The sequence below is a fragment of the Lepus europaeus genome, chromosome 6 (genome assembly GCF_033115175.1).
Source record: "Lepus europaeus isolate LE1 chromosome 6, mLepTim1.pri, whole genome shotgun sequence".
Lineage (NCBI taxonomy): Eukaryota > Metazoa > Chordata > Mammalia > Lagomorpha > Leporidae > Lepus > Lepus europaeus.
This window is the reverse complement of record NC_084832.1, coordinates 124,099,328-124,123,179: the sequence shown is the minus strand read 5'-3', so window position 1 is coordinate 124,123,179 and position 23,852 is coordinate 124,099,328. Positions and strand designations below refer to the sequence as shown.

The 23,852-nt window shown below is 41.8% G+C and overlaps 1 protein-coding gene across 1 annotated transcript in view; it reads left to right on the top strand.

Moving 5' to 3' along the window:
* SYT10 (synaptotagmin 10) overlaps positions 1–23,852 on the top strand; it is a 68,376-nt gene that overhangs the window by 28,925 nt on the left and 15,599 nt on the right. Inside the window, exon 3 of the mRNA XM_062195060.1 lies at positions 6,031–6,598. Within this exon, the coding sequence (XP_062051044.1) occupies positions 6,031–6,598 (568 nt within the window). The remainder of the gene's footprint in view (positions 1–6,030; positions 6,599–23,852) is intronic.

Genomic DNA, 23,852 nt, shown 5'->3' with positions numbered 1-23,852 from the left:
CACTCTCCCACCCACACTCAAACCCCTCCTCCTACTCCCTCTCCCATTCCCAGTCCCATTCTCCACTAAGATCCATTTTCAATTAACTTTATACACAAAAGACCAACTCTATACTAAGAGTGCCACAATTTTCATGAAAAAAAAAAAACAAAAAAAAAACTGTTCCTCAATAGTCCAGATGAGGGCTGTTGAAAGTCATTGTATCTGGAAGTTAATTTCACTTAATTAACTTTAAAGAAGCACCCAAGAATGATACATCTTTTGCAAGCACTTAGGTATATTTATAATACAACTCATTGAGAACACAAGTCCTGCATGGGGAGTTAGTGCACAGTGACTCCTGTTGTTAATTTAACAATTTACACTTATGTATGACATCAGTGATCACTTGAGGCTCTTGACATGAGCTGTCTAGGCTATGGAAGGCTTTTGAATCCACAAAGTCTGTCAGTATTTAGACAAGGTCATAAGCAAAATGGAAGTTCTCTCTTCCCTTTATAGGAAAGTACCTCCTCCTTTGATGACCACTTGTATCCACTGGGGTGCCACAGTGTCTTGGCTTTTCATACCTGAAATGCTCTAGTAGACTTTTCAGCCAGACCAGAATGCCTTAAGGACTGATTCTGAAGTCAGAGTTCTACTTAAAGTGATTGTTGTTCTTCGAATCTGCTATGTGGACTGCTTCCCATGTTGGAGGATTCACTCATTTTTAATTATATTTTTTAAAATATTTATTTGAGATGCAGAGTTGTAGAAAGGCAGAGGCAGAGAGAGAGAGAGAGAGAGTCTTCCATTTGCTGGTTCTCTCCTCAGATGGCTGCAACGGCCAGAGCTGAGCTGATCCAAAGCCAGGAGCCAGGAGCCTCTTCTGGGTCTCCCATGTGGGTGCCTAGGCTGAAGGACTTGGGCCATGATTAGCTGCTTTCCCATGCCATAACAGCTGGATTGGAAGTGGAACAGCTGGGACTGTAACTGGAACGCATATGGGATGCACTGCAGATTGGGGCTTTAATCTCCCGGGCCACGTGCTGGCCCCCTCTACCTGTTATTATTACCAGACACTTTATCCTATCCATATGATCACTTTAACACTTAAGATGGTATTTTTACCACCCAGCTTAAGAGGATTTGGGGTCCCATGGCAAGTTTTTAAACTGCACCCTTAGAAGTAAGTCCATAGAAGCGTATGCAGAACTATACAGCTTTACAGTTACAAACTTCATGCACTTCATAATTCTAACTTTAGGAACATGGTGATGCTGCCACAGTGCCTGCCCTCCTACCCATACTTCAACCCCTCTTGCTCCTCCCTCTCTGGTGTAGTTTTCATTAGGAGTCAATTTTCTGACCTAAGATAAAGCAGTCCTGGCATGTTTATACAGAAATGGTATTTTTGTAGTCATGGTTTTGGACTATATAGAATATAGTATGAATTGCATTACAAATTTTACTTTGCTACTTACTATTTTCAAACCATGTCCTTTTCTATAAAATTATTCTTTTTTAAAAGATTTATTTTATTTATTTGAAAGATAGAGGTACAGAGAGAGGTAGAGACAGAGAAAGGTCTTCCATGCGCTGGTTCACTCCCCAGATGGCCGCAATGACCAGAGCTTCACTGATCCGAAGCCAGGAGCCAGGAGCTTATTCTGGGTCTTCCACGTGGGTGCAGGGGACCAAGGATTTGGGCCATCTTCTATTGTTTTCCCAGACCATAGCAGAGAGCCAGATCGGAAGAAGAGCAGCTGGGACTAGAACCCGCGCCCATATGGGATGCCGGTGCTTCAGGCCAGGGCTTTAACCCATTGCACCACAGCGCCGGCCCCTATAAAATTATTCTAACTAGGTATTAGAATCTTGTACATGATATTTGGTAATAATTTTACCAGCAAGCGTCTTTTCTCCCTTTCAGTTCTTGATAACGAGTCAAACAAGTTAAAACATCAATAAAAACATATGTCAAGCTGGGGCCCCCGAGTAGAGTTTGTATCTTAGGAAATGAAAATTATGTTACAGATAAAATTTTGGTGGGAAAAGTTATATAAAGGAATATATACATAATTCTAAATATTTGCTTAATACAAGGAGTACATTATGAGATGATTTAATTAAGTGGGATAACCACAGCAGTGCAGAATGGTGGTCCAGAGTGTGGCTACTAAACCCAGATTCTTGTCAGAGCTCTCAGGTTTAGGGCCTGGCTAAGTTACATCCTTTGAGACTTCATTGCCCTCCTTGGTGAACTGGAGAGCACAGTGGTAGGCACCTCCTAACATGTGCCTGGCACCTCCTAAATTCTCACTGTTAGCCTTGACTGGCGAAACCCGAGCAGCAGGGACCTACTACATCTGTTCACTGTGAAAATGTGACATTGTGTGTTTTGGTTTATTCTCTTTGTTTCTATCATCCACAATTACCATGGCATGATTTTCCCTCCAATTCTAACTCCTGATATTTCATAGCACTGACATGAACCTGGAATATTGCTTTTGTCCATGAGCCTTCTTTTTCCTCCAGTGGTGTTTGTCTACACAAGGCACTGCCTCACAGATTTGCCTCTCTCCATATTTCTCTTGCATATAATAAGTACTGAACTATCATTTGTTTTAAGATGTATTTTTGAGTAACCTGAACATATCAGGTACACTTTCCCACAATGTGTTTTGTATTATCTTTCTTAAATTTAGAAAAGGGAAATATTTAGAGAGGCTTAACTGGTTTCAGTATAGTCCTTAAGAATGTTATATGCTATTCATTGAATAACTTTAATATTTCACTCCAGGTCGGGAAAATAAGCTAATTGTAAGAGAATGAACTTGGAAACACTTCAGATTATAATTCTGATTTCAACAATTTCACTTTATTAATGCACATTGTAATGACTTTATGAATATTTAGACCCATAAAGATCCCTTAAAGAACCATGTAGAGTGAGTCCCCTACCTGCCCCTTGAGTGCTGTTGTGCGTAGGCATGCCACTCTTGGATGTTCGCTAGATTTTTTCATCCCTATTAAATCTTCATATGGGCACCAGTGAGTCTGATATTAACTAAGCAGTGCCTCAAGTATTTTTTTTTTTACAGGCAGAGTGGATAGAGAGAGAGACAGAGAGAAAGGTCTTCCTTTTTGCCGTTGGTTCACCCTCCAATGGCTGCTGCGGCCGGCGCATCGCGTTGATCTGAAGCCAGGAGCCAGGTGCTTCTCCTGGTCTCCCATGTCCTCAAGTATTACTTCATGCCACAGAAGGTGCAGACCTGATGCAGTGGACAACAGAATGAGTTAGGGATTTTTGAAGTGAGTGCCTTGACGGTGTTCTGAGTAGATAGTAAATATAAAAACCAGAAGATGGCAAGACAGCTGAAGGTTGCCGGAGAAGGCAAAACATGCGGTGATGCAGGTTTGGACTGTGAGGCCATGGAACAGGAGCAGCATGGATAATTATGTTAGAGGTTTCAAAGGAAACATCAACAGGTTGTAGGAAATGGAGCAAGTCTCACGGATAAAGGGAAGGAACAAAGTCTATGAGTATTGCCAAGCATGAGTGACAGATGAAAAGGCTGGCTCTGTGGTCACAGACTGTGGGAGAGAGAGCTGGCTGAAGACTAAAAGGGAGAAAATATAATGAATTTGCTTGAGTTTGGGGAAAAAAATAGCATGTCTGTTTAGAAATCTTTCTCAGAGTCTGGCAGATGTTGGACTAGAAGTCTCCATGGCTGTGGCGTATTTGGGTAATAATAATGTAATAATTATTGCATCCCAAGAACCAGTGCCTGATGGCCATATGCAGAAGAACAGGAACAAGTGTTGGCACTGAGGCTGGGAAACACATAGAGGTGGGCGGAGCTCACTCCAGAGCTGACGGAGAAAGTGTAGGAAGTAGCGTGACTTCATGGCGTCCCATGTAGGAGACATGAGAGAACCCATGGTGCTTATCTTCTGAAAGTGTTGACTCAGGTGAATAGTAACAGTGAACACAGGCGGTTCAGCTTGAATTATAAAACTCGGTGTTGGCCCCAGTTCTAGAATTCTGCTTTTTGTTTTTTAACCTTCAGAGCTTCTGAAGCCCAACATACGCTGGAAAAAGGAAGATGTACTCATTGTGACTGTCAGAACCATGTATCTTTAAAAGTACCTCCTCTTTTAGTTACCTTAAGTATTAGAAGTAATTAATAGATTCTAAAAATGCAGGGACTGTTGTATTTTATTTAAATGATGTGATGGCCAAAACATGGAATTCACGAAACCCTAGTGTCCAAGGAGGAACCAGCCATTTGGATTCCTTTGTATAATGTTTACGCCTAGGCATACCCGCGTGATAACTGTGTTAGTCAGCTTTGCATTGCTGTAACACTGTCAGAGACAGGTTCACTTAGGAGGACAGGAGGTCGGTTTGGTTCATAGTTCTGGGGCATCCTCTGGCTGGGGGCCCGGCAGTGGATGCCTCACCTCATGGTGGGAATGTCTATGGGGGAAGGGACTGTGTCTTGAGGAGGGGCTCGCCCCTTTTATAGCAGTTCTCTCTGGAGATCCACCAAGGAGTCTTGGGACAAGGCCCTTAATCTCCTCTGTGGGTGGTGCCTTCAGCAAGATGTAGGAACCTCCTGCCAGGCCACACCTCTTTTTTTGAGAGGGCTAAAATTTACATATTTATTTAGAATGAGCAAAGGAAAGCAGGTTCAGATGTTCTGAAAGCTGACCAATGTTGCAGGATCGGGGAGCCCAGCCAAGCAGCACCATGGTTTTATTCATTTTTTGGAAGGTTTTTATTTAATGAATACAAAGTTTCTTATATACAGCTTTTAGTGATAGTGTTTTTTCCACCCATTCTCGTCCTTCCATCCTACCTCCTACTCCCTCTCTCATCCCATTCTTCTTTAAGATTCATTTTTAATTGTCTTTATATAGAAAAGACAAACTCTATACTAAGGAGAGATTTCAACTATTTGCACCCACACAGACACACAAAGTATAAAGTACTGTTTGAAGACAAGTTTTACCATTAATTCTCCTAGTACAACTCATTAAGGACAGAGGTCCTACATGGGAAGCAAGTGCACAGTGACTCCTGTTGTTGATTTAACAACTGACACTCTTATTTATGATGTCAGTAATCACCTGAGGCTCTTGTCATGAGCTGCCAAGGGTATGGAAGTCTTTTGAGTTCACAAACTCCATTGGTTTTTAGACAAGGCCCTAAGCAAAGTGGAAGTTCTCTCCTCCCTTCAGAGAAAAGTACCTCCTTCTCTGATGGCCGCTTCTTTCCACTGGGGTCTCACAGAGATCCTTCATGGAAAACCATTTTTGCCACTGTGTCTTGGCTTTCCATCAGACCCCACCTCTTAACGGTCCTACCACCTCCTAGACCACCACTGTGGGCACCAAGCTCCCAACACTGGGACCTTTGTGGGACACCTGAAACATACCCAGACTACAGCAGTGACATTCAGAGTGGTTTCTGGAATATCTGGGATCCTGTTTATCTACAATTGTGTGTAATTATATGCTTAGGCTTGAGATTACAGAATTCTAAAAGTTTGTGAAAATTTATGTTTTCTGTGTTTCAGGTGTTTCTGGAGTTTCAGACATTTTTATTTCAATACAAGTGTACTTTAGGAAGTTTGTGTAAAATGGCTTTAAAAGCTAGGCTTATTTTGGTTCAGAAAAAATTTAAAGCCCATCCAGATGAGAGGTCTGCAGTATTCAAAAAAGTTCCTTGAAAATGTCCGTTCAGGAAACAACCATGAATAGAGTTCAAAAAGTTGAGGCACCAAAATAAACTTGACTTTTTATTCGAGGCATTTGTCTTGTAGAAATAGAAGTACTCTTGTATCACATTCCTGTTGTTGTCCAAAGTGGATCTTTGGCTGTGGGGTGTGCGTGTTTGTATCCATACGTAGGGACCTAGGTACGGATATCGTTTTATTACCCTGGGAGTCGGGGAGGGCTTGCTGCTCGTGGGTGTCACTGTTGTGAGGGTGACCTGCTTAAATGACTCTGTGTGTCACTGTGTGTGTGTGTGTGTGTGCGCAGCCACAACTCCTTCCGGAGGCATCTGCCGCGGCAAATGCAGGTCTCCAGTGTGGATTTCAGCATGGGCGCAGAACCCGTGTTGCAAAGAGGCGAAACTACCACCAGCATCGGGAGGATCAAACCCGAGCTCTACAAACAGAAATCTGTCGACTCCGAGGGAAACAGACAGGAAGATGTCAAAACCTGTGGGAAGTTGAACTTTACCCTGCAGTACGATTATGAAAATGAACTTCTCGTGGTGAAAATCATCAAGGCCTTAGATCTCCCCGCTAAAGACTTCACAGGGACCTCTGACCCTTACGTCAAGATGTATCTGCTGCCAGACAGGAAGAAGAAGTTTCAGACCCGTGTGCACAGAAAGACCTTGAATCCGCTGTTTGATGAAACTTTCCAGTTTCCTGTAGCATATGACCAGCTCAGCAACCGGAAGCTGCACTTCAGTGTGTATGACTTTGACAGGTTTTCTAGACACGACATGATTGGAGAAGTGATCCTGGATAATTTGTTTGAAGTCTCTGATCTCTCCAGAGAAGCCACGGTGTGGAAAGACATTCACTGTGCAACCACAGTAAGTAGTAATCCCACCAATATATGTTTTTTTTTTTATTTGACCTGCAGTGGTATATAAGGCTAGATATTACCCAGATAATCAGAATAAATTCTACGGAGTTCTGGAACTGACATCCTAAGAACCTGCAACAAAGGTAGGATTTGACTTTTTGGTAATAATTTGGAAACCTTAAACTGTAAGATAGTGTTAGTGATTATAATCAAAAGGGAAAAAAATAAGTTACTGAGATAACTTAGTTATCTCTCTTGTTAAATATTTATCTGAAACCCATCTACAGCACTCAGCGTCTTGGTCTTCTTGGTCTGTGTTGACTGATTACTTAAGGTGAGTTTGTCCTCACATCAAACCCAAAGTGAGCTTTGATGCTATCTGGTAAAGTTGTGGCTTTGATGGAAAGCACCCCATTACTCCAAAAGCCGTGGAGGCGTGTGCGCAGTGAGGGGAGGAGTGTGAGATGTGAGTCATCAGGAAGGGATCGTTCACAGTAGAACTTGCTCACTACCATTGCTCCTTCTGATACAAATGTCAACTGCAGTATTGAAAATTTGGAGCAGAGGGAAATCATAGCACAAAATGAAAATGGCTAACAATGCTGTTGTATATATTTTGGCATATTTTCCAGTTTTTTGCTATACATGTCTTAAAACAGTTAAGGTCTGTTTTCACACTGAGTTTCTTTGGTGGTATGTTTGTTTTAGTCCAGTATGCTTAAATGCATGATCCACTTAACATCATCTTATTGTTAGGCATATTGGGCTCATATTCTGTTATAGTAAAAATAGAGGTTTTTAATAAATTTTTTTTAAAACTTACGGATGATTCATCCTGGGTAGAGATAGAGAATTAAGAACTGGTCTCTTGGATTAGACTGAAAAGTTGTTTGGGTTTATGAGTTTTTAGATAGAAGCATTAGATTCTTTACCATTGGGTGTATGTGGATTTATGAACTTTTGTTAAACTAAAAATTATAAGTTTTACATGTTGCATATAGATAACCCTTGAATAGATAAGGACTTACTTAAAAAAAAAAAACTTTTTTTCGACTCACATTGGCTCATTTTTTATTTTTTCCCTTGTCGATATTTTGCTAATTGTAGTCCATACTTGGGATGCTCATGCTGCCATTATAAATTCTGAGAATCTTAAGATATATGTCATCATATTTAGAGCATCATAATGCTTTCAGTTACTGGGTTTTCAATTCCTAGTCACCGTTGTGCTCTGCAAGGGAACTGAGAAGGAGTTTTGAGATGGGGTCAGATTGCATGTTGAGTTACTTCGATTTCACCTTGTTTTCACTCTGCGGTTTATATTTCTAAATGGGAAATGTAGTTGGCAGTGATTTTTACTGTGTTTAAAAATACAACAGTGAGGAATCTATAAATGCAAACAGGAGCTACTTGCTGGTTCTCTTGATTGCTCAGTCTTATGTGATTACTTCTTTAATTGATTTCAGCAAATATTTAGCGACTGCTTACTAGGTTTTTGGTATGCTCTAGGTATTAGGGATACAGCAAGCACATTGCATTGAAAAGTGTTTTGAAACGTGTTCTATATTAGTAGTAAGATTCAGAGATCAGTAATACACCAATGAAGTATAAAATGTAGTATGAATTGCTAGGAGATTAGCAGAATTTTTTTTAATCTAACATTCGTACTTTTTTTTATTCTAAGCTACTGTTTAGAGAGGAGTAGGAATTCCTTATGGATTGCTGATAATGCAGCCTCTCTTGCTAAATATTAATTCTGTTTTATTTTCAATTCGTTCATATGCCTGGTGTGTTAATTTTCTACTTCTGCATAATTACATGTGTAGTGTCTTACAGCAACCGAAGCATCGCACGGTTGGGTCAGGAGTCTGATGTGGGTCTCGGGAGCTGAACTAGTGTGGTAGACCTGTACTGCTCCCTGGCGCTCTTGGCGACCCCCATTTCCAGCTTTGCTGGGTTCCAGAGGCTGCAGTGCTTCCTGGGCTTGGATTGGGCCCCTGTGGGGAATCAGGAAAATCTTCACATTTCAGTGTCTGTGAAGTCCTTTGAGCAATCTTGGGAGCCTATCCATTGAGTCGAGGAAATAGCAGGTGCCATCTCTGGGGGCAGTGACTTCCTTCTGCCTCCCACACCTGTGGACATTTTCAACTCACAACAGAAAAGTAGGGGAAAATGGAGTTTATTACGGAGTGATTGCATGAAGTGGTAACTTACCTTTAACTCAAATGTGGAGTCACACTCTCTCAGGATACTGAAGGCTACTCAGGGGGACGTAGTGCTGAAACTTGCATTTCTAGACTTTTTCAGCAGAACTCACAGAGTACACTATTGCCATCTTTCTGGCTGAGTAATATGTAATTAAAACCTCCACTCAGCTTTTGAGTGAACATTAAGCAATTTTTGTTTTCTTGTAACAATGGAAATGATGTGGGTTGAAATTCTCTTGGGAAACTGTTTCCTATTCACACATCTTTGATTTTAAATAGAAATTATAGTTTTATAGAAAAGAACTAAATAGAAATACAGTATTTGGATGTACTTTAGAATTTCATGGAAATAGAATTGAAAGATGTTTGTTTTGGAGCAATTTTGAAGTCCATGCATAGGCTCGCATTTAAATAAGGGCTTTAAAAACTTTCCAGGTGATCCATCTGTGCAAACACAGATTTCAAAAAACATTTTATGGAACAGTTAAAACAAATAATTAAAAGATTAACTATCAGGGTTTGGGGTTGTGGCACTGCTGGGTAAGCTGCCACCTACATCACCAGCCTCCTTTATGGGAGTGCTGGTTTGAGTCCCAGCTGCTCCCCTTCCGATCCAGTTCCCTGGTAATGTGCCTGGGAAAGCAGCAGAAGATGGCCCAAGTACTTGGGCCCCTGCACCCATGTGGGAGACCCAAATGGGTTTCCTGGCTCCTAGCTTTGGCCTGGTGCAACCAGTCTGTTGTAGCAATTTAGGGAATGAACCAGTGGATGGAAGATCTCTTTTCTCTGTTTTTCTCCCTTTCTCTGTCATTCTGCCTTTCAAATAAAAAAATAAAGATTAGCTATCCTATTAGAAGAGATGCATGACAAATACAAATATTGTTACAATTCTTATATTTTTATAATCACATGTAATTGTATACTTATAAAAGTGTGTAATTATATAATTTAATATTTATGAGAATCCTAATAATTTAAGGTGTTTATTTGAATTGAGCGTATATGAGTTTTAAAAAATGCTTTTATATAACCAACTGCAAATGTCCAATGTTGTTTAGTCTAGCATTTCATGGGATGAAGAGCATTTTGTTAGCAGTCTGAAAACCACTAGCTGGTGGACTTTTGATGTTTAGTGATTCTTTTGGCTTCATTAAGTGTTGGTTTACTGTCATTTTTATGTAAATGTCTTTTTTCTTCTCTAATGCCAATTAATCTTAAAATTGTTGGAGACAGGACTTTGCTGTTTTCTGTTCTTCGTTTTTTATTTTTTATTGTGCATTTATTTTCATCTACTTGAAGGACAAGTGAAGGAGACCGAGACAGAGATCTTCTACTTGTTCATGCCCAAATGCCTTCAACAACCAGAGCTGGAGCAGGTTGGAACCAGGAGCCCAAAATGCAATCCTGGTGTTCCTCGTTGATGGCAGGGACCCAGATACTTTAGCCAACACCTGCTGCCTCCTAGGGTGTGGTTTCAGGGAGCTGGATAAGAAGCACAGGAGCAGGGCTCACGCATCGTAGTAAGAGATGTGGGTGTCCCAAGTGGTACTGAGCCCTCCATGCCACAAGGCACTTACCCTCCATGCCACAAGGCCTGTGTCTAAGTGTCTCATCTGAAGCAGTTTCTATCACGCAGTCTCTCACATGTGTCGCATACACTTGAAGGCCTGATGGCCATGCCTCATCTGAAAATTCTTCCTAGGCCAGCTCACACCGTGAAATTGACTTGTTCCCCCTACAACACTTGATTCAAAAAAACAAACATAAATATTTACTGTGAACTTTGCGTGTTCAGGGTTTATATTTACTTGTCAAGTGGAGGAAAGACTAGTCTACTAGAAAAAGTAAACAAGTAAAATCCCAGTTTTTAGGGGCCGGTGCTGTGGCACAGCAGGTTAAGCCACTGTCTGCAGTGCCGGCATCCCATATGGGCACCAGTTTGGGTCCTGGCTTTTCCACATCTGATCCAGCTCCTTGCTAATGCACCTGGGAAAGCAGCGGAAGATTGCCAAAATCCTTGGTCCCCAGAATCCACATTTCAGGCCCTGAAGCAGCTCCTGGCACCTGACTGGTCTGACCCAACCCTGGCCATTGTGGACATTTGGGGAGTGAAACAATGGATGGATGACTTCTCTCTGCCTCTGCCTTTGCCTCTCCCTGTCTCTAACCACCTTTCCAGCAAATAAATAAATCGTTAAACGAAATGCAAATTTTAGTCAAGGGCTTCAGTTTCACAGGGGAAATAACTTAGTTTATGTCGGGGCATAAACTACTGTGTAATCTCTTTGTGATAAACTACTGATATGTGCTCTTGGAGTTTGTGGTGTAGACTGTATGTCATGTGAACATAGTGTTTGAGGTTGGCTTTGGATGAGGGAATTGGGGAGAGTTTAGGGTTCTTGGAGGTCAAAATTGCTGGAGCTATGATCTCATGATACCTTGATGTGTGTAGTGGATGGGAGTGGAGGACTGTGAAATGGAGGAGTCAGATAGGATTCTTAGTTTAAAAAAAAATAAAAGATTTATTTAGCTATTTGTTTGAAAGGCAGAGTGACAGAGGGAGAGACACAGAGATCCTCCATCCACTGGTTCACTTCCCAAATGGCTGCAATGGCCAGGGCTGGGCCAGGTTGAGTCAGGGACCTGGAATTCCACCGAGGCTGCCCATAGAGGTAGCAGAGGTCCAGGTACCAAGTACCAAGTACTGCTGCTTTCCTGGGCACATTAGCCAGAAGGCAGATGGGAAGTAGAGCAACTGGAACTTGAAGCACTTCCCTGTTGAGGATGCTGACATTGCAGGCAGCAGCTTCACCTGTGCCACAAAACCCACCCCCAGATAGACCTGTGACCGTCCAGATGAAGTGATTGGAGCCTGGTTGAGTGCAGTGATGGGAATGCATGCCAAGGAAGCATTGTCTGTTGCACTTATTTAAAAGTGCTGCAAACCCTGGACTTCTGTGTCTGCCCCTTGCCTCTGAGCTTCCGGAAGGCAGAAACTACCTTGTGACGTCCTGCGTGCCCCATAGCCTAGGAGTGCTTAGTAGTCAGTCAGCAAATACTGTTGAATAAATAACTAAGAATTTTCTTATCAGGCCAAGTGTAGAATCCATTTACGTACAAATCTACCACTACCTGAGAGCAGTACCAAGCAGTATGTGCTTGGTTACGTTTTGTTAGCATTGGCTACTTTCTGCAAACAAAAAAATTTTTTGTGTAGTCATGAGTAAAATCAATCAGTGATATTATAAGTTTGCTGTCAGTAATTCCTTTTTCTCCCAGAAACCTTTTATTTAATATATACAAGCTTTATGCATTTCATAAGTACAATGCGTGGAATATGGTGATTTTTGCCACTGTACCCATACCCCCACCCTTCTTCTTCTTCCTTCCTCTAGTCCCTTTCTTATTTTTTACTAAGATCCATTTTCTATTAACTTCATACACATAAGATAAATACACATGAAAAATAACCTATGAAAAATAACCTATTCCTTAACAGTACAGACAATGGCTGTTCCAAGTCAATGCATCTCAAAGTGTCAATTTCACTTCTATAGATTAGCTTTTAGATGTTCTGCTAGTTACCACAGATTGGGGAGAACTTGTGATGTTTTTGTTACTGGCTGATTTCACTAAGTATGATGTTTTCCAGTTTTATCCATTTTGTTGCAAATGACAGGATTTCATTTTATTATGGCCTAGCTTGTGGTCTATTCTAGAGAAAGCTCCATTCTCTGGTGAGAACAGTGTGTATTCTGCAACTGTGGGATGCAAAGTTCTATAGATAGCCATTGGGTCCATTTGGTCTGTAGAGTAGATTAGTGCTGTGTTTCCCTGCTGACTTTTTGTCTGGTTGATCTGTCCATTGATAAAAGGGGGATATTGAAGTCCCCCACTGCTATTGTAATGGAGTTTATGTCTCCCTTTAGATCTATTAACATTTCTTTTAAATAGCCAGTGCCCGATAATTAGGTGCAAGTTTATAATACTTACATCTTCCTGTTGAAATGATACCTTAATCATTACATAATTCCCTTCTTTGTCACCTTTAACAGCTTTTGTGTCTGATAATAGGATGGCTACACTGGCTCTTTTTTGGTTTCTGTTGGCATGGACTATCTTTTTCCATCCTTTCACTTTCAGTCTGCATGCATCTTTGCTGGTGAGATGTGTTTCTTGTAGGCAGAAAATAGATGGGGTTTGTTCTTTAATCCGTTCAGCCAGTCTGTGTCTTAACTGGAGAGGCAAGGCCATTTACATTTAAGGTGACTATTGATAGGTAATGAATTGGCCCTGCCATTTTTCCATAAATATTCCTATAATTTACTTCAGATTTCCTTTGTAATTTTACTGGGAGATTTTCTGCCTTCACCTTCTTTCATAGTGATGACCATGTTTCTGTGTTTCTGTGTGTAGCACATCCTGAATCATCTGTTGTAATGCTGGATGAGTGGTGACAAATTCTTTAACTTTCTGTTTGTTATGGAAGTTATTTATTTCATCTTCATTAATAAATGAGAGCTTTGGGGCCGGCACTGTGGCACACTAGGTTAATCTTCTGCCTGCAATGCTGGCAACCCATGTGGGCGCTGGTTCTAGCCCCACTTGCTTCTCTTCCACTCCAGCTCTATGCTGTGGCCTGGGATAGCAGAGGAGGATGGCCCAAGTGCTTGGGCCCCTGCACCTGCATGGGAGACCAAAAAGAAGCACCTGGCTCCTGGCTTCAGATTGGTGCAGCTCCGGCTGATTTGGCTATTTGGGGAGTGAACCAATGGAAGGAAGACCTTTCTCTCTGTCTCTCTCTCTCACTGTCTGTAACTCTACCTGTCAAATAAATAAATAAAACATTTAAAAAATAAAAAGAAATGAGAGCTTTTCAGGGTACAATATTCTGGATTGACAGTTTTTTTTTTCTCTTGAAACTTGCACTATATCTCACCATTCTCTCCTAGTCTGTAGACTTTCTAATGAGAAATCAGCTGTGAGTCTAATTGGAGATTCTCTGAAAGTAATCTGGCGTTTGTCTTGTGAATATTTTAGAATCTTTTCTTGATGTTGTACCGTGGAGAGTTTGATCACAATATGTTGAGGTGAGGATCTTTTCTGGTCATGCATGCTTCCTGTACTTGGATATCCTTTTATGTCTCCAAATTAGGGAATTTTTCTGTGATGATTTCACTAGGAAGGCCTTCTAATCCATCCTCTTTCCAGACCTTCAGAAACTCCTAAGGCCCTTATGTTAGGATGTTTGATAACATCCCATAAATCTCCAACACTGTATTTTAGTTTTCTAATTTCTTCTTCTTTTTTTTTTTTTTTTCGGCCTGATTATAAATTTCCAGAGATTTGTTTTCTGACTCAGATATTTTTTGTTCTGCATCACCAACTCTGCTGTTGAGGCTTTGCACAGCAGTTTTTATTTATTCTTTATTTCCAATATTTCATTTTGATTTCTCTTTAAAATGTTAATTTCATGGGAAAAATTTTCATTCTTGTCATGTACAGATTTAATTTGTGGATTTGTTTCTGATTACTTTTCAGTAATCCTGCAATCTATTTTCTGAATTCTGTTTCTGGTATTTTATCAGTCTCTTCATCTTCACACTGTAGAATTGAAGTGTTGCTGTGTTCCTTTGGGGGCTTCATATTGTCTTCCTTATTCTTCTGTAATTTCTGCATTTATTTTTAGGCATTTGTGGAGATACTTGTTTTTTCCCCTTGTGGTGGCTTTTCTCTTTCGACTGTGTTTCTGTGGCTTAGTGGAGTGTCTGCTCCTTCAGTGAATACCTAGAGGCATGTGCTGGCTGTGGGCAGGGAGCTCTGCTCAGTGCTCCAGGGTGAGGGGAGTGTCCGAGCTGACACCCAAGTTGGGCATGGTAAATCTTTTTTTTTTTTCTTTAACCAGAAGGAGGTTTGATCAGCTTTATTGGCAGAGTCTCATGGTCACCTCCTCTTCTCCGAGGAGACCACTGTCTAGGCACTAGCCTGAGTGGGTACAGTATTTACCCACACTGCCATAAGAGCTGCACAAAGGATGCAGGCAGTCCTTGATGTGAGCACATACCATGCAGTAGTGACCCTCACCAGAGAATGAGAGATCTCCAAGCACGTGGAGCCACCCACAGTGACTGCCCAAAGACTCAGCTACACCCACTGCCCTCCCACGCAGCCACAGTGTTCTCAGAGTCTTAACTTACAAGGCTCCCTCCGTCATGAGAACCCATTCTCTGGTCAGTTCTCTAGGCCAGACTCAGGCATCTCCTCTTGGTTGGTTGCTGGGCATGCAGACTTGAGCTATGGCAACTGTTACATATGTCTAAAATGGTGCCATACCTCTAACGGCTAGTTACAGGATGCAGGTACCAGGTGTTTGGGAAAGAGAAATGTGTCCCCTCTTTTTCCCTCTAGGGTGGCAGGTACATAGTCCCCTGACTCAGGCCAGTCTGTTTTCGAAGCTTTATTGCCAGTGTCTTGGGCTGCTGCAGTCTGGTCTCATGTCACTCTCCAAAGCCGGTGCTGAGGCTCTCGGCTGCTGGGGTGCTGAGCTGTGCGTGTCCACACTCTGCACGTAGATCCACAGTGTCCCTCTAATTTGCATGGAGTTTCCTCTGCTGCTTTCTCCCTAACTGTTTGCTGAAATTGGACTCTCTCCATCTTTTTTTTTTGTTTCACTTTAACTATCTTCCCCTAGACTAGAGCAGTAAGCTCCCTCCCTGTTCCCCCACCTCAGAATCCTCTGTGTTAATAGTTACATCAGGTCGAAACAAGTCACACATTTTACATTCATGATTTTATTAAATTATTTCTATTTCTATAAAAATTAATATTTTATCAGAAAATGACCACTTTTTAAAAATTAAGGTTGAATGACAGAAACAAGGCTATATCTTTATTATGCACAAATATATAATTTTCACTTTAGGATTACTTTTTACATCAGAAATATGGGAAGCAAATCATTTCTTGGAGTAACAGTAACTTAGGAAATAAGCACACTGAAGACGTTGTACTGTGTGTTCCCTATGCTGCTCCCCCTGTCGTGGGAAAGGGAATATATATTCACATTCTAGTCCATGTACACGGGGAATCTGTGTCATTACACACAAGAACTTAATAGTGGCTAGTTACCTGTTGGCAAAGTAGTTGACACTGATTTGGGAAGGAAACGTGTTGTAATGTACTACTTTAATTTTTTTAAAGCATGTCTCCATTGTTTTTCAGAGGTTTGCCTTTTATTCAGAAAGTAATGTCTAAAGACCAGCAACCACTGGAAGTATGAGATACCAGAAGATGGCCCTGTTTTGATCTGAAGAAAACTTCATTTCTGTCTTTATTTAGCAACTTTGTTTTCACAAGAAAGGAAGTTGTGTGTGTGCATGTGATGTTGACCTGTTTTACAGCTGCAAAAAATTTTTATCTATTTTTTTTTACTAAGTCTGTCTTTCAAGTGTTGGAAAGTATAGGCCTTGACATGAAAAACACAAAGGAACTGCTGGATTCATTATGCATCATTCACATGGCCAAAAGTCCCTGCTGGCTCTGAAGTAACATATGAGTTCTCTTATTGTGCATTACTAAAATGTCTGCGTTTAAAAATTTCTGAATTTATTTTTTTTTATTTCTAGTGACATACTTTAATTCTGCCCATAATTGTCCTGAATCTATTTCAGGAACAAAGTAATACTTTTTTAAAATTTATTTAGGTGTCAGTGAATTCTGAAGTCTGTTAAATGTGGAATATTGTGTTAGCTAGGAATGTTTTAAAGAATGGCAAAATTCCAATCTCATTATAAAGAAAAAGGTATGATAGAAGGCAGGGCAAGTAGGGGGCAGATGTTTTTAGTCAGGCACTGCCTGTCTCACAGCTGTTCCCAGGGTGTAGCAGGGAGTGCTGTGGCCATTGCCAGAGATTGGGACCATGAACCCGTGTCTTCTCCCTTCTGAGCAGTCCTGGTTTTCTGTCTCATCTCTTTAGTAATCCTGGCCCTGGGGTGTTACAGATTGTGTGTCTGCTAAGGGACAACTGTGGTTTAATTATTGATTAACCCCAATCATACAAGTGAATCCCAAAACCTATCTGTAAGACCTCTAAGCCATTTTGCAAGAATTGATAGTTAGCATTTATACTGCAATACAAAATTCTGTTAAATTGAAATTAAGCTTAAAATGATAGAGTCTATCATAGGTTTTTAGAAGACTACGAGAGTTCTCAAAGTGTATTCTTCTTTGCCTGATGCATACCCAACTCAGACTGTCAGAAGGAATTCTGTTTCTTGAGTATTTCATCATCACCATAGTTTATGATATTTTAATTAGGAAAAACATTATATACATTTAGAAAACAAGATTTTATTGTCTATTAAGCCCATTGTCATAGCATTTGCATTTCACAGGTAAATTACCTATTAAATTAGTGCGGTGGCTTGAATTGCCTGTGCTTCTGGGGTCAGCTCCAAGAAGCCTTTGCGCCCATGTTTGCAGAGTTTACTCAGTGTTCATCTCTAGTAATTTGGTATCAGGTCATAGGTTTAGATCCTTGATCCATTTTGAGTTGATTTTTGCATAAAGTGTAAGGTAGGGGTCTTGTTTCATATTTTTGCATGTGGAGATCCAGTTGCCCCAGTGCCATTTGTTGAAGAGACTGTGTTTTTTCCAGGGAGTGATTTTACCTCCTTTGTCATAGATTAGTTGGTTGTAGATGCATGGATTGATTTCTGTTCCACATGTCTATTTTTGTGTCAGTACCAGGCTGTTGTGATTATAACTGCCTGTGAAATGTCTTGAAATCTGGTATTGTAATGCCTATGGCTTTGTTTTTGTTGAAGATTACTTTAGCTATTCAGGTCTCTTCTGTTTGCATAGGAATTTTAGCATAGTTTTTTCTGGATTTGAGAAGAATATCACTGGTTTTTTGATTGGAACCACATTGCATCTGTAAATTGCTTTCAGTAGTGTGGACATCTTGTTATTAATTCTTCCAATCTGCAAGCCTGCAGGACTATTCCATTTTTTATATCTTCTTCTATTGAATTCTTAATGTCTTGAAATTTTCATCATAGATCTCTTCTACCTCCTTGGATAAATTTATTTCAGGGTATTTAATTTTTTGTAGCTATTTTGAATAGAATTGATATTAGAAGTTGTTTTCTCAACCATGGCATTGTCTCGAGTATACAAAGGCTATTGATTTTTGTGTATTGATTTTATATCCTGCCATTTTACCAAACTGTCCTATGGGTTCCAGTAGTCTCTTGGTGGAGTCTTCTGGTTCCCCCATACATAGAATCATGTCATCTGCTAGGATAATTTGACTTCCTCCTTCCCAGTTTCCATCCCTTTGATGGCTTTTTCTTCCCTAATGTCTCTGGCTGAAACTGCCAGGACCATATTGAATAGCATTGGTGACAGTGAGCCGCCTTGTTTGGTTCCTGATCTCAGTGGGAATGCTTCTGACTTTTCCCCATTCAATAAGATGCTGGCCTTGAGTTTATCATAAATAGCCTTGATTGTGTTGAGGAATGTTCCTTCTATACCCAATTTGATTAAGGGAAAAGATGTTGAATTTTATCAAGTGCTTTGTTTGTATCTATTAAAATAATCATATATTTTTGTTCAGTTTTAATGTGATGTATCACATTGATTAATTTGCAAATATTGAGCCATCCCTTCATACCAGGGATAAATTCCACTTGGTCCACATGAATGATCTTTCTGAGATGTTGGATTCAATTGGCTAATATTTTGTTGAGGATTTTTGCGTCTATGTTCATCAGGAAATTGGTCTGTAATTCTCTTTCTCTGTTGTATCTTTTCAGGTTTAGGAATTAAGGTGAGGCTGGCTTCATAGAAGGAGTTTGGGAGGATTCCCTCCCTTTCAGTTGTTTGGGATAGCTTGAGAAGAATTGGAGTTGGTTCTTTAAATTTCTGGTGGAATTCAGCAGTGAAGCTGTGTGGTCCTGGGTTTTTCTTTGTTGGGAGGATTTTTACTACTGATTCAGTTTCCATCTTGGTTATTGGTCTTTTTAGGTTTTCTGTGTCTTCATGGCTCAATGTAGGTAGGTTGTGGGTGTCCAGAAATCCATCCATTTCTTCTAGGTTTCCCAGTTTGTTGGCATACAGCTCTTTGTAGCAATTTCTGATGATTCCTTTTATTTCTGTGATATCTGTCGTTTGTTACTTTTCCTTTTTCTTCTGTAATTTTATTGCTCTCAGTCTTCTCCATCTTTGTTTTTTTGGTTAGTTGGGCCAGTGGCATGCCAATTTTTTATTTTTTTATTTTTGAAAAAACAGCTCTTCATTTCACATGTTTTTAAAAAAATATTTATTTATTTGAGAGACAGAGTTGAAGACAGAGGGAGACACAGAGAGAAAGGTTTTCCATCTGCTGGTTCACTCCTGAAGTGGCTGCAACAGCTGGAGCTGGGCTGATCTGAAGCCGGGAGCTGCTTCCGAGTCTCCCCTGTGAGTGCAGGGGCTAAGCACTTGGACCATCTTCCACTGCTGTCCCAGGCAATAAGCAGAGAGCTGGATTGTAAGAGGAGGGATGGGATCATTAACTAGTGCCCATGTGGGATGTTGGTGCTACAGGCAGAGGCTTAACCTACTATACCACAGCACCGGCCTGTTCACTTTGCTTTTGTGTGGTTTGTTGTTGTTGTTGTTTCAATTTTATTTCTTTTCTAATTTTAATTATTTCTTCTCTTCTACTAATTTTGGGTTTTATTTGTTGTTGTTTTTCTAAGTCTTGGACACGCATTGTTAATTTATTTGATGTCTTTCCAGTTTCTTGACATAGGTACCAATTGCTATAAACTTCCCTCTTAACACTGCATTTGTGGTATCCCTAAGTTTTGATATGTTGTGTTGTCATCCTCTTCTGTTTCCAGCAATTTTTATTTCCCTTGTGATTTCTTCTATGACTCAGTGTTCATTCAAGAGCGTGTTGTTTGGTATCCATGTGTTTGCATATTTTCTAGAGATTCTTCAGTTGTTAATTTCTATCTTCTGAAACTTGCTTTATGGCCTAGCATATTCTAGAAAAACTTCCATGTACTGATTAAAAAATGTGTATTCTGCAACTGTGGGACGAAAGGTTCTGTAGATATCAGTTAGATCTGTTTGGTCCACAGTGTAGATTTGGTTGCCCATTTTCGATTGCCACTTTCTGGTGAATCAGAATCGGAGACAAGGCCATGGAAAGAGCTTTGGGTTTCACACTGGGTGATTTAAGAGAGCAGTGATGGTGTTCAGCAGTGAGCCCGTCACTGACAGACTGAGTGTGATCTCTGCCCACCAGATGGACATTACACCCTGCGGGGCTGGAGTAGAACCATGTGAATTAACGAAAGGAAGTACTTAAAGTACTGAAGTCATGCTCTTGGTGTCACTGTGTCTACCTGCAGGAATATTTATTTATTTAAAAAACTTTTTGACAGGCAGAGCGAGACAGAGACAGAGAGAAAGGTCTTCCTTTCCTTTGGTTCACCCCCCAAATGGCTGCTACGGCTGGCGCGCCATGAGCCAGGTGCTTCCATGGGGTGCAGGGCCCAAGGACCTGGGCCATCCTCCACCGCCCTCCTGGGCCACAGCAGAGAGCTGGACTGGAAAAGGAGCAACCAGGAAAGAATCCAGTGCCCCAGCCGGGACTAGAACCCGGTGTGCCGGCGCTGCAGGTGGAGTATTAGCCAAGTGAGCCGCGGCACTGGCCACCTGCGGGAATATTTAAATAGGAGTTTTGTAAGAGTATTTAAGAGCACAAACATTCAGACACAAGCTACATACAATATGTTGCACAGGTGTCTGTCTCCTACCCAGAAATAAGTCTTCCATTCTTTTCAGTAAAAAAGCTGATAATATTTCTTTTTTTTTAACTTTTATTTAATAAATATACATTTCCAAAGTACAACTTTTGAATTATAGCAGCTTTTCCCCCATAACGTCCCTCCCACCTGCAACCATCCCATCTCCCTCTCCCTCTCCCATCCCATTCTTTATCAAGATTCATTTTCACTTCTGATAATATTTCTAACCAGTCTGATGGGGAGGTAAGTCCTCAGCAAGTTTGTATCCTCTTTTCCTCTTTCCCTTCTGAAGTTGCTCTTATCCCAGCATGTGTTTGGATCATTCCCTCTGGGCTCCAGCAAGCTTAGTACACAGTAGTTTGCAGATTAAATTTTTTGTCTTAAGGCCTCCATTCTCTTTGTAACCTGAGCACCTCATTGTCCGGTAGCTGAGGCCATGGCCCTATGGGACAGGGGAGTAGCTAACATATCCTGGCAGGCAGGTATTTCCCACCTAGACTGGGAAATGTAAACAGATCCCCCACTGAGAAGAAACATGGACCCTTACAAACAGCATCTCCAGCAGTAGTAGCTCTGGGCAGCTACTGTTAATCACATAGTGCCAGGGCCCGCGCTGTGGCGCAGTGGGTTGAAGCGCCCGCCTGCAGTGCCAGCATCCAGTAGGGGCACCAGTTCAAGTCCCGGCTGCTCCACTTCTGATCCAGCTCTCTGCTGTGGCCTGGGAAAGCTGCAGAAGATGGTCCAGTCCTTGGGCCTCTGCACCCACATGGGAGACCCAAGCTCCTGGCTCCCGGCTTTGGATCAGTGCATCTCTGGCCATGCGGCCAATTGGGGAGTGAACCAGTCAATGGAAGACTGACTCTCTCTCTCTCTCTCTCTCTCTCTCTCTCTCTCTCTGCCTCTCCCTCTCTCTGTGTGTGTAACTCTTTCAAACAAATAAAATAAATCTTAAAAAAAAATACATAATTCCCAGTGGGGCTTGTGATTGTCCTAACTATGCCCTGTTGCTGCTCTGACCTTAGTCAATTTTCAGCTGGGTTTTGTGCCACAGTCAAGCTCAGCACTTAAGATTATGTGCCTAGGGGCAAGTGCTGTGGCATAATGAATAAAGCTGCTGCCTGCAGTGCCAGCATCCCCTATGGGCGCTGGTTCAAGTCCTGGCTGCTCCACTTCTGATCCAGCTCCCTGCTAATGTGCCTGGGAAAGCAGCAGAGGATGGCTCAAGTATTTGGTATTTGGGCCCCTGTACCCATGTGGGAGAGCCAGAAGAAGCTCCTGGATTTAGATCAGCTCAGCTTCAGGTGTTGCAGCCATTGGGGGAATGAACCAGCAGATGCAAGATCTTTCTGTCTCTATCTGTAACTCTGCCTTTCAAATAAAATAAATCTTAAAAAAATTATGTGCCTAATCCCTGTAGTAGCCATGTGACTATCAATATGTAGGCCAAATCAAATCACAAAATACATGATGAAATTTATTTTAAAAATAAAACCTTAGCAAAGTAAAAAAAAAAAATGTGCTTAATAGAGAATGTATTCTGTCTTCCGTGCAGAAGTGCAGGGACATCCTCTGAGGGCATCTTGTGAGCATTTTCTCTGTCTGCAAGTATTGCAAGACAGAATCAACAGTGAGAAGAGGCTGTGAAGTTCCAGGAATCTTACTACACTTTGTGATAGTGGCTTTCCCTCCCTTTGCTTTCCCATACTTCTGAAATTGATGAAATCCAGCTTTAATTAAAGTGAATGGGCGGGGGGAGGGGAGAGGAGGGGCAGCGAGGACGCAGTAGGAGAAAGTGGTGGTTCTTAGGAAAGGGCGGAAGTGGGCCAGCAGCTGGAGGATTGTAGTGTTAGTGACGGGGCCTGACTGTCTCCCATCACCGGCTTCCCCATCCTTGTTGTCCGTGTAGTCACTGAGGTGCCCGTGCTGGCTGGCTGGGGGCGATGGCCAGGTGTGCACAGAGAAAAGCAATTCATAGACCTGGACACCCTTGACTTGGAAATTTCAGTGGCTAACGTGATCACACTGGACTAGCAAAATGTATAAAGTTGAATAAAACTAGGAGGTAGTTATTACTGTCACTCCTGAAACACTATATGTATCTCTAAATGGCTCAAAAGTGCTAGGGCCATTAGTTCATTGTATCCTCTGAGCCACTATACGTGGGCCAGCCCCTGTGTTACTTTCACACACACCAACCAGGACGCCATCATGGGCATCTTGGCTCACTTGTTCTCTGCTTACTGGGTGGTCCTCACTCCCTTAAACAGTCTGTGCCTTATTTATAACTGAAACCACGGCCTGGCTGATGCTTTCGGGATTTAATCATTTATTCGCTCCATGAGATTTTAGTTAAGCATCTGTCCTATGCCAGTCATTGACCCCAGGAAGAATTTTTATGGAAAAAAAAAACACTATATTTTTTAGCATCTACCGTGTCAGGCTATAAACCGGGCACATACCATACATTTCTATAATCTCTTTTAAGTCGAGCTGCAGCTGCTTCTGGTCATCATCCCGAGCTGTGACCCTGGCTTCTGTCTCCTGTCAACAGAGAAGGTCAGCGTGATCAGGGCTGTTCAGGATAAGGTCACCGCGTTGCCATTCAGATTACACCCTGGCCTCACGGGCCCAGTGCTTCCTGGTCGATCTTCTGGTAGTTTTAGGCCTTTGCAGGCCTCGGCTCACAGCCTCTTTAGCTGAAGTTGCACCTGTTCTCAGTCTTTTTTTTTTTTTTTTTGACAGGCAGAGTGGGCAGTGAGAGAGAGAGACAGAGAGAAAGGTCTTCCTTTGCTGTTGGTTCAGCCTCCAATGGCCGCCGTGGCTGGCGCACCGTGCTGATCCGAAGCCAGGAGCCAGGTGTTTCCTCCTGGTCTCTCATGTGGCTGCAGGGCCCAAGCACTTGGGCATCCTCCACTGCCTTCCCGGGCCACAGCAGAGAGCTGGCCTGGAAGCAGGGCAACCGGGACAGAATCCGGCACCCAGACCGGGACTAGAACCCGGGGTGCTGGCGCTGCAGACGGAGGATTAGTCTATTGAGCCACGGTGCTGGCCATGTTCTCAGTCTTAAAGGGTCAGTCTAATCCTGACTTATCGCTGAGCCTTCTTGCTACTCGGGGAAGAATAAGATGCCTTTCATCACTGGTGCCATAATTAAAACCCAAGAATCCCTCCAGAAGTTCTTACAACATCAGATCAGGATCTATCCCCTTTAAAGTACACTGCCTGTGGACTCCCTGGGGGAGAAACGTGTGTG